The sequence below is a fragment of the Anopheles maculipalpis genome, chromosome 2RL (genome assembly GCF_943734695.1).
Source record: "Anopheles maculipalpis chromosome 2RL, idAnoMacuDA_375_x, whole genome shotgun sequence".
Lineage (NCBI taxonomy): Eukaryota > Metazoa > Arthropoda > Insecta > Diptera > Culicidae > Anopheles > Anopheles maculipalpis.
Window position 1 is genome coordinate 40,800,240 of NC_064871.1, and position 17,542 is coordinate 40,817,781.

The following is a 17,542-nucleotide window of genomic DNA, read 5'->3' on the forward strand; positions in this document are numbered from 1 at the left end:
TTTCCCACGATTAAGAATGAGCAGTTGTGGTGGCCACACAGAGTAGTTAAAATGGACAAATTATGTCAAAGAATAACTAGAAAGCTGGAACGAGGAATAATATCCCTTCGCTGGGTGCATTTATTTATATGTCAGTTTTTTGTCATCCTATTTCCCGCTTAAACACTCCAGACCGGCCAAATCAAGCCCGTCAATCAAATCAATGCGATATATCTCCTTGGAAACGGGGGTTCTGTGCAATGGTTTCTCGGATCGCGTAGTGACAGATGATGCGAATGCTCCTTCACTCATCATCACTGTATTGTGTGTGCGTTCGCGCGCGTGTGTGTGTATATATAATTCTTATATTTAAACGTCCTACATTGATATCTGTGGCCAATAGATGTTTTACAATTGTTTTGGGACAGTTGTGTAATAGTTTTTGAATCGCAAAGGAGAGAGAAAACCCATGTGCAAATGATAGAAGGCAAATTAAAATTGAAAAATCGTGTTTGCTGTGTGTTTGTGTGTGCGGATGTGTGTATGTATGCGTGCTGTGCGAAGCAAGAGCGAGAGAGAGAGAGAGAGAGAGAGAGAGAGAGAAAGCGGACAAGTTTTAAGACAATTCCTTCCCACATTACCATAAATTATTTGAAAAAAGTGCTTGATATACTACCATATTTAACGCGCACAAATTCACGCATTTAATCGTTCCGTTCCGGTGGGTGCTGCTGTGTTTGTTTCCTTGGTTACACTGATGAAACAGCAATTCTCACTTCCCCCCGTGTTTAGGATTGCGTTCAGGATTCATTTCCTCACAAACTCCTCTGTAAACAACACCGAACGATGATTGAGAAGAAGGGCTGCTGCTGCTGATGCACGAATCTAAAAACGTATGGCGTAGGAGCCAAAAAAAAGGGTGGTGAATATACCTTTATATATACACATACATACGTGGAAACGAAAACAAATCCTCCTATAATGGCGCTCGTAGAAGAATGAAGTGAGTTAGGGAAATCCGGTACTCAATAAGTTTATTAAACATGAAACTATGAGATGAATGAGAAAATGGGAGTTGCTGGTGGAGTACATTACGCATATTTTGTTTATTACTTCTCTTTTTTTTTTTTGCTGTTCTGTCAACGACAGGCTATTATTAATATTATTATTATTGTTAGGACAGTATATAAAAGGGAAAAGTGAAGAAAAATAGAAAAGAGTATGTAATAGGTTCATAGTAAAATGATTGAAGGGATGCTTGAAATCTGACAGAAATGAAAGAGAGAGAGAGAGAGAGAGAGAGAGAAAGAGAGAGAGAGACCGAGCGAGTAACACAAACATAAGAAAACAAACTAAAAAGGAACCAGCAATATTTATGTATGACTTTATTTTATTTCTTTTCCCTTCCGGATTACCCTTCCGGTCATAATCGATATTTTCTGTGTAACACACCGTGTAATTTTCGTACCTATTTCTGTTCTGTATGATACTTTATAACAGTAAAACGGAACCGCGAACTTACATAATGTGAGCACACACACACACACACACATAGAGAACAGAATCCCCCCTTTAATCTTTCCATTGGTATCCAGAGGTCCATGCTTCCACACGTTAAGATTAAAAATAAGTATACCATAATGCGGGCGAGTGTGGTAATTGAGGTTGGAGAAACTATCTAATACAGAAGAAGGCAACAAAGTGATCGTACTCCCCTTCCCCTCCTCAACAAACACACACAAAAAAGAAAGGGCTAATTGGGGTGGGGGCGCAGAAGAGGAAAATCAGCAATGAAAACTCGTCTCAAAAGTTCCATTTCCTTCTCCCAATAAGACACTCACACACACCTACCGATGATTGTGGTTGCACATAAGGAGAAAAAAGAAACGAAAAATGATAACAAATCGCGATTATGACGATAGTAAGAGAAAGTAGAAGAAGAAAAAGATGCAAGTTGTAACGAAGAAACCGATGGAACGATTTGGAATAAATGCAGAACAATATATATGGCCCACGAAGCGAGGTCGCGGGTAATCTGCTTTAATAAGGAAAGAAACAAGCCGGTTGCCAAAAAAAGGAGATAATAATGACAATCTATCTTCCAATGTATCCAAGAAAATACCAATATCTCTTATGCCAAGAAGAAGAAAAGGTTGGCTTGCAATGATGGGTTTATTGATTTATTTTAGCAAATTGTCCGCCAATCAAGGCTTTTAACAAATAAGTTTTCTTAAATAACAAATAGAAAGAGGTGTTGAAGATGACATATTATCAGAAAAGGAAGGAAGATGAACAAGGAAACCGCCGATAGAGCCCCAAGAAAGGGATCGTTCGAGTCGTAGCGAGTGTGGTGGCGGAATGGGATATACAGAGGAGGTCTATCGCAAATACGACTGCAAAGGACGTAAAGGCTGATGGCTAATAGTAGGAGAAACCCCAACCATGACCCAAACATGCCCCAACAAAGATGTCCCATCTTTGTTGGGGCATGTTCAATTTACAGGAGGCCTGCGTTGAAGCTAGCACGGATAGAGAAATATCTTTCTTCAATGGGCTGGAGCCCAAGAAGGCGACAACGGACAGGATAGGGAGGGAGAGCAAGACGATAACCACCCTCCAGTAGTCTGGCCATCGCGGTGGTTGAGTCTGGAGATTTCGGATGCGTATTCCAGGAAAGATCGAACAGAACAATACAGGCACTTCACATAGAAGGGATAGCATAACAATCAGGCCCATCAGTGATTTGTTAGCTTTGCTGTGAAAACATGAATTAACAACAGCGTTAAATGAGTGTTAAATGAGAGTATCTCGTCAAACCACACACCTAGATCCATTACAGAAGATACCCGAGGTATGAATGTGTCACAGTGAATGTACCTGTACCGAATTGTGATTCCGTACATCCACAATCATGCAACATTTGTCGGGACATTGGATCTGGATCTGGATATTATTACGACACCACACAGAGAAGAAATTTAGGAAAACTGCTGACTAGATGGGGCTGCTAGATCAAGCATAACACATGCTAGAACAAGCATTGGCCGATTGTAAGGATGAGAGATACGAAGAATTACTTGAACATTGAAGTATGATGTATTACCAGTAGTGGTAATACCGATTCGTAGCAGGGAATCATATACGCCCCCCCCCCCCCCCTCCCCTCCTATCACTTCGGCCACAGAATGCTTCTTGTAGAATTACAAGGCTCCTGTTTGCCAGCGTGCAGATATTTCTTAGGGAACAGTGGGCAGCGCAACATGAGCGTGTCGCAATCGTTCAAATCTCACTTAGGACTGAGGCATCGAAACACAAATATATTATCATCCAGAATCGTTCCAGTTTTCTGGAGTCCCTGGCCTTCATAGTAGCAGAATGTAGACGATACCAACGCAGCAGAGGAATTCTGCTTCTTTGGAGTGAACGGAAATTCGTAACTAAGAGAGATAGTTTTAGCCGTTAAAGAGCATCGTGTCACTGTGAAGTGAATACACGGCGCACGAAAGAGATTGTTTGAGAACTTATTCAGCAGGCTAGGACAGACAAAGACACATCACGTTTAAGAGCCAGGATGATGCCAAAACACGGTTAATTTGTTCATTCATTCTCATTTCCTTTATTCGGTTGTTTTATGCTGTTAATTATGCGCGACGTCTTGTAACAATACAGTTCGCTGCTGCTGCTGCTGATGATGATGCTCCTACTGTTGTTATCTTCGAGTAGAAGCAGTTTGTTTCACTACTAGTTCTAGTACACACTCTTGTGTCGTTCGGTGTGTTTTCTCTATGGTGGACGACGATCGCGTGGCTTGCTACTGCTGCTGCCACTATAGTACAACAGTACCCTTTTTTTCTTGTTACTCAATCGATACGCCCCATTTTGTCCTACAGGAGAGAGATAATTGAAGATTTTTACCGCATCCTTCGGATCAGAAATATGCTGTGCATGGGTGTGGGGGGACAAAGAGAGACACATGCACACACATACGCACACTACAGTCTAACATAGAATCCGGGGCTACCAATCTGTGTTCTCTGTTTCACACCTTGCTGCTGCCCTCTAAGAGCCTGATCGTGCTTGATACCCTCCCTTCCCCTTCCCCTTAAATGTGGTGAGTTTGTTCTCTATTCCCTTTTTAATTTCTTCAACATTTAAGAGTGACGCGTTAATAGATGTTCTTTTCTTAAAAGACTTTTCTCTCTTCCTACTCGGGCTTTCGTCCTATTAACCAGAACCGAAAAGAGATGTGTTCGAAGATCTCCGAGATCTTTTCATTTACACCTCTTTCTTCCTTGCATCGGGGAAAAGGGGGGTGACTTATGCAATTTTTTTTAAATGTTTCTATAGTCTCATGCTCTCAGAAATATTGTTGATCCCCAATCCCCATATATCAAATATCCCTACTAGCCCTAACATCGTGCTACTGCTGTCGACCTTTAAACGGTTAAATCGGATATAAGGAATGATGCCACTCCATACACCAACAAATATTTGGGCTTGTAGGTGTTAACGCGATCGGTCGGTCAATCCTCTCTCTCTCTCTCGCTCTCCGATTCACCCGTTCTTCACATCCCGCAGAATTTGTAGTAGCGTAGAAACAAGATTTGTTCGCGCGTTCTGTTCTTTCGTATTATTCAAATTCCATGCAACCAAGCTCCAATTCTGTAGAGCACAGCACATAGCTCTTCTGCAACGGTTGAAATAAGCGGCACAAAAAATAAAATTCACATATCTCGGAAAGTTCATTCATTTCTTTTGCTCCATACATTTTGCCAACTTCTTTTCTTCGTGGATGTTACGATGTAACCGATTACGGTTGAGTTTTATCCTTATGCTACGCACATGTGCTACTACCTTCTTTACCGTTTTTAGTTCCATTTTGTAGAACACTCCTTCTTTACTAGCACGCTAGCGAATTTCTCACATTTCACTAATTCTTCGATTGAACAGCTGTTTGTTCTTGCTCCCGGCTTCACTGTCCTATGCGAACGCAATACAATTTATCCCACAGTCCGGGGGGACTTTTTTCTCTTTCGCCAACTCCACACATTCGAAAAAGACCTACCAAAGCCCAGTAGTAGTGTGTGAAGTGTTTGTGTGAGACTCTTATGCATTATCCTTTTCTTCTACCGTCCATTTCCACCACTACCCTTTCTACTATTCCATCTCGTTCATTCATATTTCTTTTTTTTTGTTTTCACTGTTTCATTGTGAATTTTACAGATAGACAGTAGATGCACAGATTTGTTATACTTTTTTTGTTTTGTTTGCAGTGTATTATTTGTGTAATAATGCGCGTGAGAGTGTTTCTTCATTAACTTAGAGCAAAATTGTTAGGTTATGTTGTTTCTGTTATTGCTGCTGCTGCTGTCACTATCTATTTGCTAACACCGCCTACTTGGTAGCGTTTCTGTTGGTTACGGTGTGCAAGTAGTAGTAATAGTAGCTAGCAGTATGCGCGCTGCTGTGGTGGTGATAGATGGTGCGAGACCTCAGTAATTGTCACCTCCCCACCAATCGACACCGTTGCCTCCATCGTTGTTGCTGTAGCTACCGCCGTAGCTTCCACCGCCAATGCCATTGCGTCCGTATCCATCATCCCGTTCTGAAAGCAGCAAGCAAAAAAACATGATCGTTTTATTTAATCGCAAACACAAACCTGAAAGCGCTTGTAAACGATAGCAAATTTCACTCTTTTCAGTTGACTAAAATTTTTTTATCTCTTGCTTTTCATAAAACTATGGTACACGAAGCATAAATTTGAGCGTAAACTCAATCTTTTTGACCAAAAAATCTGTCAAAAAATACAGTTCAGTTTCCGATTTGACAGTTTACATTGGGTGAAATTTGCTTCCGTTTATCAGCGCTTTAACACACTTTCGACTTTCATCAACTCACCACCATATCCACCGCCACCGCCACCTCCACCTCCATAGCCACGGCCTCCACCACCACCGCCGCCGCCACCACCACCACCACCACCACCACCCATCGGGCGATGATCGCGTGGACCTCCTCCGCCCGTGCGTGCATTGTTCTGTTGACGATAATCTCGTGATCCGAAGGTTGATCCACCACCACCGCGCTGTGGCCGACCACGGCGACTACCACCATACCCGCGGCTGTTGGTCATATCCTCCAGGAAGCTGGGAATTTCCTGCCCCGTCTCGGCCAGCAACCGTACCAGTCCATTAGCGACGTTACGATTTTTCTCGTTGAAGAACGAGGTGGCCGTACCGAGGTTACCCATACGGCCGGTACGCCCAATACGATGCACATACTCCTCCACCTCGGCCGGTAGATCAAAGTTGATCACCTGCTTCACGTTCGGAATGTCCAAACCACGGGCGGCCACAGCCGTCGCGACCAGTATCGGGCAACGGCCGCACCGGAACAGACGCAACGCTTCCTCCCGCTCCGACTGTGTGCGATCGCCGTGGATGCTGGTGACCGGGTAGCTGTGATTGTACAGGAACTCCTCCAGCGAGTCGGCCGCCTTCTTCGTCTCGACAAAGATCAGCGTCAGACAGTTTTCGTCATCGTCGTCGTTCTGTTTCGTAATGTTCGACAGCAGATCGAGCAGGTGGGAACGTTTGATGTTCTCCTCCACCCAGAAGATCGTTTGGGTAATGTTGACCGAGGTTGAACCGACGCGACCGACCGCAAGGAAAATGTAGCGATACAGAAAATCGCTCGCCAGCTCCTGGATCGCTTTCGGGAAGGTGGCCGAAAACATAAGCGTTTGACGTTGGCCCGTCACCGGCATCCGGCTCTCCTCGACGATACGGCGAATCTGGGGCTCAAAACCCATGTCCAGCATACGATCGGCTTCGTCCAACACCAGAAACCGGATGTTGTCCAACCCCACCTTGCCACGGCCGATCATGTCCTCGAGACGGCCGGGTGTGGCCACAATCAGATGGCAGCCACGCTCCAGATCGCGCATCTGGTCCTGTGTATTGTTACCACCGTACAGAACGGCCGGGCGCATACGCGAACGATAGCAGAATTTTTTCGATTCTTCAAAAATCTGCGTCGCCAGCTCACGGGTCGGTGCCAGCACCAGCCCGAGCGGGTACTGCTTGCGCCGGTTCATCGGCCGGTTCGGGGGCGGTGGGGCGGCCCCATGCTTGTACATCTGATTCAGAATCGGCACAAGAAAGGCGGCCGTTTTGCCCGATCCCGTCTGGGCGCACGCCATCAGATCGCGCCCGGACAGAATGATCGGTATAGCGTACTTCTGCACCGGTGTTGGTTTATCGTAGCGTGCCAGTTTTATGTTGTTATCGATAATCTCCGTCAGCTCAATGTCGTCGAAGGTGTTGATGTGCGCCGGCACGTCGTCACCCGTCGCCTCCACGGGAATATCTTCGTACTTGCTGAAATTGATACCGGTGTTGCCGTGTTTGAACAGCTCCGCCTCCAAACGCTCGTCCCGCTCGGTAAGCACTGTGTAGTCGATCTGACCACGTCCGGATCCACCACCGCCTCCGTATCCTCCTCCGCCGCCGCTGCCGCCGCCGCTACCACCTCCGCGAACGTCACGCCGATCGGAGCCACCCGGCCAGCGACCTCCTCCTCCTCCACCACCATTCGCTCCACGATCGTAGAACGATCTGCCTCCGCCACCTTCGCCGGGTCCTGTACCGCCACCGCTGCCGACACTTCCCGGTCCGGGCGGTCCCATCGGCACTGCCGGCTCTTGCCAGCGATCGTTTTGTGGTGGTGGGGGACCATCCATCGGCCTATCACGGCCACCGGCCGGTGGTCCACCAGCCGGACCACCACGAGGGCCACCGTACGCGGGCCAGTTGTCCCGTCGATCGCCTCCGTAACCTTCAGTATTCTGATAGCCTCCGTCCCCGCCACGCTGGAAGCCGCCTCCATTGTTGTAGCCACCCCCGCGACCATAGTTGCCATAATCGCCGCCTCGTCGATCGTTTTGATAACGGCCACCGCCGCCGCCGCCACCCCGTCTATTGTAGTCTCCTCCGCGATAGTCACGGTCGCCGTAGCGTCCGTAGTCACCACCGCCGCCACCACCACGATTACGGTTCGAATCACCGCCGTATCCTCGTCGGCCACCAACGCCTCCACCTCCGATTCCGCCGCCGCCACTTACAGGAATACCGCCGGCACCGGATTCAGAGGGTTGAAAGTCGCCGCCACTATCAGCACATTCTCGCAATTGCGGTGGAACGTACCGCCCGGCCGGATGTTTAGGATTTCCGGATTCTGGGTTGCTGCCTCCGCCGCCGCCAAGTTGCTGCTGCTTCTGCTGCAAGTCCAGACCAGCAAACTGCCACGAGCAGAGTGTGTGTGTGTGTATCGAGGGTGAATACAGTTGAAAAAGCAATACGTTAGTAGATGTTTTGCCAAATTACGATATATATAAAGGAAAGGACATTGACGCCTTATATAAATGTGTTCGTTCGAGTTGTTGAAGTAGAAGCAGTGCTGTGGGAAGTTCATTCCAAATAAGTCAAAATATGAAGTGGGTTTCTTCAAAATCGCCTTTTTCGCCAACGCTTTAAGAAGCAATTTATAACAAAGTAACAAATATTTCCTACATCCTCAACAATATGGTGGTGTTGAAATCACATCCTCATCGATTGCTATGGATACAAGACACACCGAGTCATCTCTCCATACAAGATACCGATTACGCGACAATCCTGACAATCATCTGACACATTGCATCAGAACCACTTTATTACATTTTTCAAACATTTATAAGCCACATTCGCAATAGTTTTGTATTAGTTTAAGCCACTTCTTGTGTACAGTAGAGAGGCGAATGTAGCCTTAAAGACTCAAAGCCTCTATAAATAAACAAAGAAAATACCATTCAACCGATAACAGTTTTTTTAAAAGCTCAGCTCGATCTTCCTCAGAGCTTTTGCAAATACTTTGAGTCAGAAAAATCTTTGGCCATTTTGTTGTAAAATAGTTAGGGCAAAGCTTCAAAGTCAATTGACGTGAAAACAACAAAAGTTTTATATAGTAAATAGCAAGCATTCCACGACGACCCAATTCTTCATCATCAACGAAGAAACAACGCATACTGCAATTTTTACTTGTGCCAAATGCCAACTCCAACCAACCAAGAAAATTGTGCAGCATCGTGCCAAAGCACAATGCTTTCCATTCCCCCACAAACCCTCTCTTAATGCTCACCTCGACAAAAAGATTGTGTGGAGCTTTGTGCCGTGCCGATTGTCGGCGAAACATAATGCTGAGGGGGGGGGGGGGGGAAGGGGGTGGATAGGCACATAGTACCACACCATCAAACCAATTCATAAAAAAAACACATAACCGAACCAAGCCGAACTGAAGAAGGAATGGCAGTGAAAATGGAATGGAAAAGTGGCCAACATGAACACGGGAGTAGAAGAAATAACGCAAATGTATGTATGTACGGGCGGCTTGGGCCCGCGCGTTCATTGTCCGCTGTTTCGCGGCGCACAAAAGCAACGCGGCAAAACGAGGTCATTAAACTTGGGAAACGCTAAGCAAGCAGAAGCAGGAAAGAACACACAACACACACACACTGGATATGTGCGTCTTTTCTATACGGGAACGCGGGGAAGAACCAGTGTCCTCCGTTTCTGATTCTGATGCTGATTTTTTGCCAAAAAAAGAATGAGTGACGCATCTTTGTCGAAGAATTCATTATGCGCAAATAGATAACTCAAGAACACAAGAACGAACCATTTATTGGATTGCTGTAAAAGAGTTTCAATACACATGATTACAGCAGGTTTTAAATTATTCTACACTTATTCTAAGCGACAAAGTATCGACGCTGGAAGAATTATAAAGGCCATCATGGCAATTGCTTCAGCATTTGTTACGCTTCCGCAACGTGACTTGCACGCACGCGCGCACACTCATACATGGGCCTCTGGGGGGGGAGACCCGTTATCACGATCCTTTCCCGTGCCCATTGATCATTTGTATAGTAAAAGACGCGACGAACCATGAGCTTAGCGCTCGCGCGTGACCATCTCCACCACACACAGAAAGACTGGCTTTGACCTAGAACTGCACTTCACAATTTAGCTCTCACCTATAATAAACATAGAGGTATAACGGCTGCATAATGCAATACAAACAGAACGGAAGAATAACAGAGCACCGGAGAAATAAATGCATCCATTTAAATGGGTAAACACATTTATAAAAGTGTAAAGTTTCCATTAAAAATTGCATTCGTCGCAGTTCGTATGTCGATCAAACGACGTAGTACCCACGGGGAAAAAGGGCTCTCAAATAACCGTAACAACGTCGCAGTAGGCTTAGGAAACTACGACATCAAGGCTTGATTGGGGGGAGGTGTTTTTTTTTACAACAGAAGATGAAAGAAACAGAAAACATATACGTACGATTTGCGCTGAATCACACACGAGTTGGCCAATTTGCGTTGCCGAGATGTAACCACTTTGCCCCGCACACTTATTTGTATTGATTCATCAGACGATTAGTCAGCAAATGTTTATTTATCGTAATCGGAATTTCTGCATGGTTGTGAAATACAACCATCCCAATCAAAATAGTTTCATCATTTTGCTCCTTTTTGAAATTTTGGTATTCTAATGAAAAATGCAAAATTTTATTTTACTGTTCAAGACATATTATAAATTAATTGAACTCTAGCACAAAAATTCATTTTGTGTGTACACCCATGCCATCCGAGTAGTCGAGATATTGCAATTGGAACACCTTCTCGTAACCCCCGGATACAATTACGAAGGGAAGGAGATGCAAGGGTACAGGAATAAAGAGCGAAAAATGAGGTGACACACGGCAACAGCGGCAGCATTGGGGTTGATTTATACCGTCAATCTCAGGACAGGGTGGTTCAAAAGGAAGCGACACGTGTAAATCATTCAACCTTCCATACCAGTATGCTATAGCTGAAAGACAAATACAAGAGGGTAACACGCCTTTCGAGACGGACGAGTGCAGAAGAGAACGAAGCTTTAAATATTTTTTTTTTTTTTATTCATCAGGGACGGCCAGGCCGTATTGCTGAAGCTTTAAATATAATATAAAAAAAACTCTCTTTATTCCACGAATTAGCCAGCCAAAAGCTTCGCTAAATATGAGAGCTTTACACTACAGCACCACCTTGGAGATTTGCGAAAGCTGTACAACGCACACTACTACCGTAAATTCACCGCTACGCCGTGTGTACGTATGCATGTATGTATGTACCGCCTGCTTGAATCATTATACAAGCTCGTACGCCTACTAGTGTAACGAAGCATCAACTCTAATTTAGCAGCATTTTTTACAATTATACATAAATCCATGCTTCTTCATAGCCTACGCTGAGGGTTCCCGCGGCAGTTGCTGCGCATTATGGAAGAATCCTCTTAGGAATATTGTTCACAAAAGGGCGGAAAATGAAATTTTTTCGTTACATAAAAGGGAGGGCTTTTTTCGTCAGCTGGTGTATTGATTTCTCTTCTTGTCGACATTGCGCAATTAGCGTAATAAAGCCGCTTGTTGCTGAATATTTCATATCATTTTACTATGATAGATATATCTAGGAAGCCGCGCTTGGGAACAACCTTCCAAATCGCTTGATAGAGGTCGTCGGCGTCGAGAAGCACACGGCCACCATTTGAGAGCACTATCACACACACGTACACACATTACACAGCCACGACAGACCGCGTACACCACCATAGTCGTGTTCCACCTAACAAAGGCGCGCACAGCAAACGACAAGGTGACAAGTTTTGTGGGGTCGGGGCCATAGTGTAGCGTGGAAAAACTCATGATGCTGATGCTGCATACAGCTAAGTATGAATCCTTGACACAAAACGCCTTCGTTTCCCACTTCACGTGAGTCTTCTCACGCACGCACGCACGCACATACTTGGAGCAACACTTCCACACAAAATCGAACACATTTTTTTCGTCTTACATACCTGCTGCTCTAGACCTGTACCATTTTGGTTAATAGCATTACTCATATTACAGTGAGCGTTCGTATGGTTTTGTTGTCTTCCTTCCACCGAAGTTTTTGGGACACAAGATGAAAAGTTTTGTTCTTTTGAGGGTAAAGTTTGTTCTTCACACGACTAAACACAGTTTTTCTTCAATACACTCCTTTTTTAGCACACTACACTTACAAGCGCGCACAGTGTGACACTAGATAGGGTAGGATAGTTCCGGGAACAATATAGCAGACTTGTTAAACAAGTTAACTTTACTAGTAAATTCAAAGTACAGAAGTAATTTGTAAGTAATGTAGCGGGGTGTTCAGGAATTGTTTCTCACTGTCCTCCTTCAAGCGTGGTTACACATATACACACACTCGAAGCACTTTCTGTAACACACTGTTCTCACTCTTCTTCCAATTTCTGTGGGCGCTCACACACGCACACACACACACACACAAGAACACGCGGAGCGTCGTGTCACGGCTATCTTTGATTTCGATGCACTAAAGTACGTGTCACACACACACACACACGTATATACGTCGAAAAAACGGGCTGCTGCCTTGCTGACTTCCGCTTCTTCCTGTTTTTGCTACTACTGTTGCTTTTACTGACGAAGGAGGAAAAGCGATGCAATCGGCTGAAATTGATACAAAAATCTCAATCACTACACTAATTCGCACTTGGAAAAATACTAATTCATGACGTTCTTTCTTCCCACACACACACACACACACACTTTTTGCGAAGAATGTGTTGAATGCTGCTTTTATGCGCTTTTTCGCATTTTACAGCGTTCAACAATTCAACATTCTGCTATGGGATTGAGGAGCAAAAAAAACTATTGCACAATTGCTGAACTAAAATGGTGTACTGGGCGAAACAAGGCCAGTACCCATCATGCGGTCTTCTTCTTTGCTTCTTTTGGGCTTATGTATTTGGGTGAGCTGAATCAGCGGATTATCTTTGAACAATTTAAAGTACCTTAAACTCCTTTACAAATTATCCAGTGGTTTGAAATTTAGGACTACCTAGTGTAACTCGACTAATCTTGGCTAATTTTTTCACTCGCCAATCAATTGTATAATAACGGTCAAACGCGGCGTACCGCTCTGCAACGACTGCTCTTAATTTTCAACTTTTACCGTATAATCTTAGCTCTTCTTTCTTCTCTACACGATCTAGCACACACACACACACGCATACTCCGCGGACACTGCTTCTTCTTCTTCCCCTTTTCCTGTGCTACACGATGCAGTGCGTTTCTTGTCTGCTCACTAGATCCGCTGCCAGACGGCTCTTTTTCTTTTGTCTTAATACACGGCAACACCAACACAATTACACGTCCAGATGCGATGCACAACCCATCCATCCATCGCAAACCGGGAGCCCACACGAATACTCACCGGCTTTTCTCCGTGTATTGGTGTTGCGTGCGCTTAAATGCAGCAGTGTGTGTGTGAGAAAGATTCTTTGCGAAGCGTCGTGGCGAGCGGAAGATCCGACGGGAAAAAGAAGACAACCTTTCCGAAATTGCCCCACACGACCAGTAGCAAGAGTGAGACCGCACGACGGGACTTTTGGTTCAGCTGTGGGAGTGAACGTTGAACAAGTAGGTGGGGAGAGGGAGAGAGGGCGCAAGGATGGAGCTAGAGCCTATAGCTCGCGAGAAAACCGCACCGCATTCGTGATTTTCAATCGCAAATTTTTACCCTTTCCAAGCACTGCCAGTCCCTGCAAACACACCGACACCGTTGCCAAAACCGTGGCGACCACGTAGAATGCACTTCCGCTGAAGTTTTGCACAGTTTAACGTAGGTTTTCGCTCATACAAAACGGATACGACGTTACCGACGTTCTTTTCCACAGATCGGAGTTTTCTCCAAAAGGCGTCAAAGTTGGCAACAGTGTTTCGTGAGCGCTAGCGACCATGCCCCTTGACGTTACTGTGCGGACGTGCTCCGGCTGTCAAATGAATCGGTTCGCCTCACCTTTTTTGACATTTGCTGTTTGTTGCGGACATGTGTTTTGTGAATTTGTAAACCAACGCAAGGGCTGCTCGGGAACGGGAATTTATAAACGTGTAGTTGTAAAATATAATTAAATCGGAATAGCAAGATTTTGCCTCCGATAAACGCAGCAGAATGGCTTCTTTACGGATAAAGTAAGACGGATTAAAATCCCTTTTTAACCGTCAGGGTTTAAGACTAATGTTGTGTTTTTGTGTTGCTATCTCGTACAGGAAACCCAGTACACGCCGCGGCAAAAAAGCTTTAGAAGCACGGGAACCAAAAACGATAGAGAATCTGAAAAAAACGCTCATTATGGAAGGACGTAAATGTTCGAATGAGATACGGCATGCGTTGAAGGATTTGAATATGCTGAAGAAACCAAACTCGCGCATGATGAGACACAAGAACGATGTGACTCCCTTTGAAGATGCCACCCCCTTGGAACAGTGCGTTGTTTTTGCTAACTCAACTGTACTTAGGAAATTAATTTCAAACATTAATCTGTCTCTTTCAGCTTGGCAAAAGCAAACGATTGCCATTTGTTTCTGTTTGGTTCGTCGTCCAAAAAGCGTCCGAACAATCTGGTCATGGGACGCATCTACGACGAACAGGTACTGGATATGGTTGAGTTCGGCATCGATCAGTACACGGCGCTGGAAAAGTTTAAGACGGAAAAAATTTCCCAATTCACCAAGCCGGTAATCATTTTCAACGGCTACAAATGGAAGCTGACAGAGGAACTGCGGCGCATCAAGAATCTGCTGTTGGACATGTTCCACATCGATCATATCGATTCGATCCGTCTGCAGGGCATTGAGCATGTGCTGAGCTTTACGCTAACGGACGATCTTACCATTATGATCCGTTCGTATCGCATCCAGCTGAAGAAGAGTGGCCAACGTACGCCACGGATAGAGCTGCTCGAAATGGGTCCTTCGCTAGATCTGTCAGTACGGCGCACGAAGATTGCATCAGACAATCTGTACAAGGTGGCAATGAAACAACCGGCCATTCTGAAGGCGGCCAAGCGGAAGAACGTTACGCGTGACGAGTTGGGCAATGTGCATGGTAGGGTGCACGTTGGCAAGCAGGACATCAATGTACTGCAGACAAGGAAGATGAAGGGTTTGCGAAAGACGGCCGAAGAGAAGCGGAAGGAAAAGTTGGAGAAGCAGAAACGAAATTCAGCCAGTGGTGGGGAAACTTCGATGGACGAAGATATGGAGGGCGACTCGAATGCGGAGGACAATGAGGATATGGATGATGGTGAAGAATGATAATGATGATGCTATTGACAAAAAATAAATAATTCAGCATGAATTCCAATAGGTTCTCTAATAAAATATAATCTTTTCAGTGGTTGAATCGAAAACTAAAAACTAGCTTTGTAGATGCGTCATTAAATCGGTAAAACTCTGCTGTGTCCGGAGGATATACGCGGAGAATTAGTGAGCGAAATTTTAACTGTTTCAACGTTTTAAGTACTTCTCCTTTTTCTTAGCTTAACTACCTGTTAGGGCAAACCGGCTAACGATTGACTCATTAGACTTGCTTGACGTAGCGGGATAGTCAGTCCTCCCTAGGGAGGACGGTCCGAATGAGAGTTGATCTTCAGCCCTACCGACTGTAACAATACTCTGTTAACCAAATTACTAAAATCTATCGATCATTTACTCACATCATTTACGGCACCAAGCCCCAAAAATTGTTCCAGAATCGAAATTTATTATGCTCGTTGATAGGAGTTGTTTAACCACATTCAGAACTGCTCGTGATGTGAAAAAAATATTTTGAAAAACACTCGTTATGAAGAGATTAACCAAAGTGATACTTATCCTTATACTTACTTGTATATTATTATATAAATATCAAACCGTTACCATGTGTAACGGTTGGCGTAACGCTAAAAGTTTAGCTTGCTCATAAAAAGCTCGCGTAAGCTCAATACTTAAATTCAAACCATAAATGTCGTTGAAGATTATTCCAAACCCTAGATGTTATGAAAATCTTTCCTTTCTTAATTTTACGTATTTTTTATAAGGAGATAGTTCAACAAAGGTACCGTATTTAAGTTAAAAAAAAATAGGGAAAGCTTCAAACATGCGCCTAATTTATCTTGTAGAATCGTTCGCGACCTTGACCTATGCAGCCATTTACTGAGGCAGAATTGCGGTTGAAAAACTCTCTTTACTTTCCTTTTTCTTACAACATTAGAAGGCATTAGCCTAATAAATTCTGAAAACCTTGACCGAATTTCCTTTATGTTGATAGTTCGTATCCGGGCAGAGCATCAATTCCGATAGTATACCGAATACTGGTGGAAACCATATTTAATCAGAAATATGCATATTATCCATTTGAAAAAATAGGTAACCTACAAGATGCAGCAAAAGTGATTTACGACGTAACAGCTCAGCATCATAATCGTTTGTAAATCATCAAAATGTCTCTACGTTTTTTATCGCCGTAAAACGATCAACGGTAGCATACGGTGCAAAGCTATTGAATGAATCACTTGATCCGAGTAATGACCGATAATTGCTCTTGCTCATGAAATAAAAAAAAAACACCCCGTAAACATTACCTACCATAAGCTCAACCAGCCGTGAAATCTCCCGTACATTGGCGCCCGCTACTTCGGAAACCGGTTTCCTTTGGCGTAAGTGCAACCGACGCAATGGAAGTCTACGACAAGTACCGTATGTTGTTACGCACGTACGAGACATTGTTTAAGATTTTTTTTCGGTAATTCGATTCGGTGCTGGATGGTAGAGCTACGCTAGACAGTTTGGCAGACGTGCGTGGTGGCTTCTTGTGCGACGAGCGATGAATGTGTAAATGGGATGGAGTTGTGTGTTCAATTCATTCATGTTGTGCTGTCGGAAGTATCGAATGCATATCGAAGCGATCGTGGGAAAAAAGAAAGGCACACTAAAGGGATGTTTTTTTTTGCTATCATTTGTTAATAATTGTTTCTAGCTTCTTATTTGCAATTCTTTGCAATAGGCTTAGGGGCCTGCATTCAGGACATGAAATCATCAACGCTGCATTTTAAGAACATCCAAGGACAAAGTTAAAAGACCGCATCGAACTCGAGTTCGATGTCTTCCGTTGTGTGCGATAACGAAATATGTTAGTTCACGACCAAATAGACATTAGCCAAAACTAGACGAAACTAGTCAAAATTAATAGATTTTACCTTGCACCGAGTTTGAGGAAAAACAGATCTCTCTCTCTCTCTCTCTTTAACACACACTCACACACAAACATAACATACTAAATTCACCGAAGGTCACCCCTAAGTTAAAGCGGGCGAATATTCTAGACCGCCTCCCCACCCAACCACCTCTCTGGGACTTAATCGCAACTTAATCAACAACTTAATATTTGAGTTGCTTCAAACGCTGCGCCCAATCTTCCCTCGATGCGTTTGTGTTGGTTAGACTAGTGACGCACAGGGTTCCAATATTAATGTGGTCAACCGCCTGAAGCCACCCTAAAGCTTCATGCGTCCAAATGGTTGCATCTGGGGAGGGGAGGGAATCTGAAAACTTTTTCGGAGCAGCTAGTAGCAGTTTCTTTTTGCGCAACACTACG

At 44.5% G+C, this 17,542-nt stretch overlaps 3 protein-coding genes across 3 annotated transcripts in view; 1 reads left to right on the forward strand and 2 right to left on the reverse strand.

Annotated features, from left to right (window-relative positions):
* The window catches only part of LOC126557698 (organic cation transporter protein), a 262,735-nt gene that overhangs the window by 62,862 nt on the left and 182,331 nt on the right, over positions 1–17,542 (reverse strand). The gene's annotated exons all lie outside the window — the stretch shown is intronic.
* On the reverse strand, positions 5,463–12,061 carry LOC126557083 (ATP-dependent RNA helicase bel). The gene is made up of 3 exons (XM_050212734.1): positions 11,919–12,061; positions 5,878–8,278; positions 5,463–5,584 (listed from the first exon to the last, which is right to left on the reverse strand). Exons 1-3 carry the CDS (start codon positions 11,961–11,963, stop codon positions 5,472–5,474), a joined length of 2,559 nt encoding a protein of 852 aa, XP_050068691.1. The 5' UTR covers positions 11,964–12,061; the 3' UTR covers positions 5,463–5,471.
* Positions 14,070–15,222, forward strand: LOC126558518 (ribosome production factor 2 homolog). Its single transcript, XM_050214542.1, has 3 exons — positions 14,070–14,097; positions 14,176–14,391; positions 14,460–15,222. The coding sequence occupies exons 1-3, from the start codon at positions 14,078–14,080 to the stop codon at positions 15,220–15,222; spliced, it is 999 nt and encodes a 332-aa protein (XP_050070499.1). The 5' UTR covers positions 14,070–14,077.

Bases quoted from the DNA above. Each gene is read 5' to 3' on its own strand.
- LOC126557083 (XM_050212734.1), bottom strand. From the start codon at position 11,963: ATGAGTAATGCTATTAACCAAAATGGTACAGGTCTAGAGCAGCAG. The intron at 8,279-11,918 runs GTATGTAAGACG...TGCTCGTGGCAG, and splicing joins GTACAGGTCTAGAGCAGCAG to TTTGCTGGTCTGGACTTGCA. The intron at 5,585-5,877 runs GTGAGTTGATGA...TGCTGCTTTCAG, and splicing joins CGGTGGCGGTGGATATGGTG to AACGGGATGATGGATACGGA.
- LOC126558518 (XM_050214542.1), top strand. From the start codon at position 14,078: ATGGCTTCTTTACGGATAAA. The intron at 14,098-14,175 runs GTAAGACGGATT...TATCTCGTACAG, and splicing joins ATGGCTTCTTTACGGATAAA to GAAACCCAGTACACGCCGCG. The intron at 14,392-14,459 runs GTGCGTTGTTTT...TGTCTCTTTCAG, and splicing joins GATGCCACCCCCTTGGAACA to CTTGGCAAAAGCAAACGATT.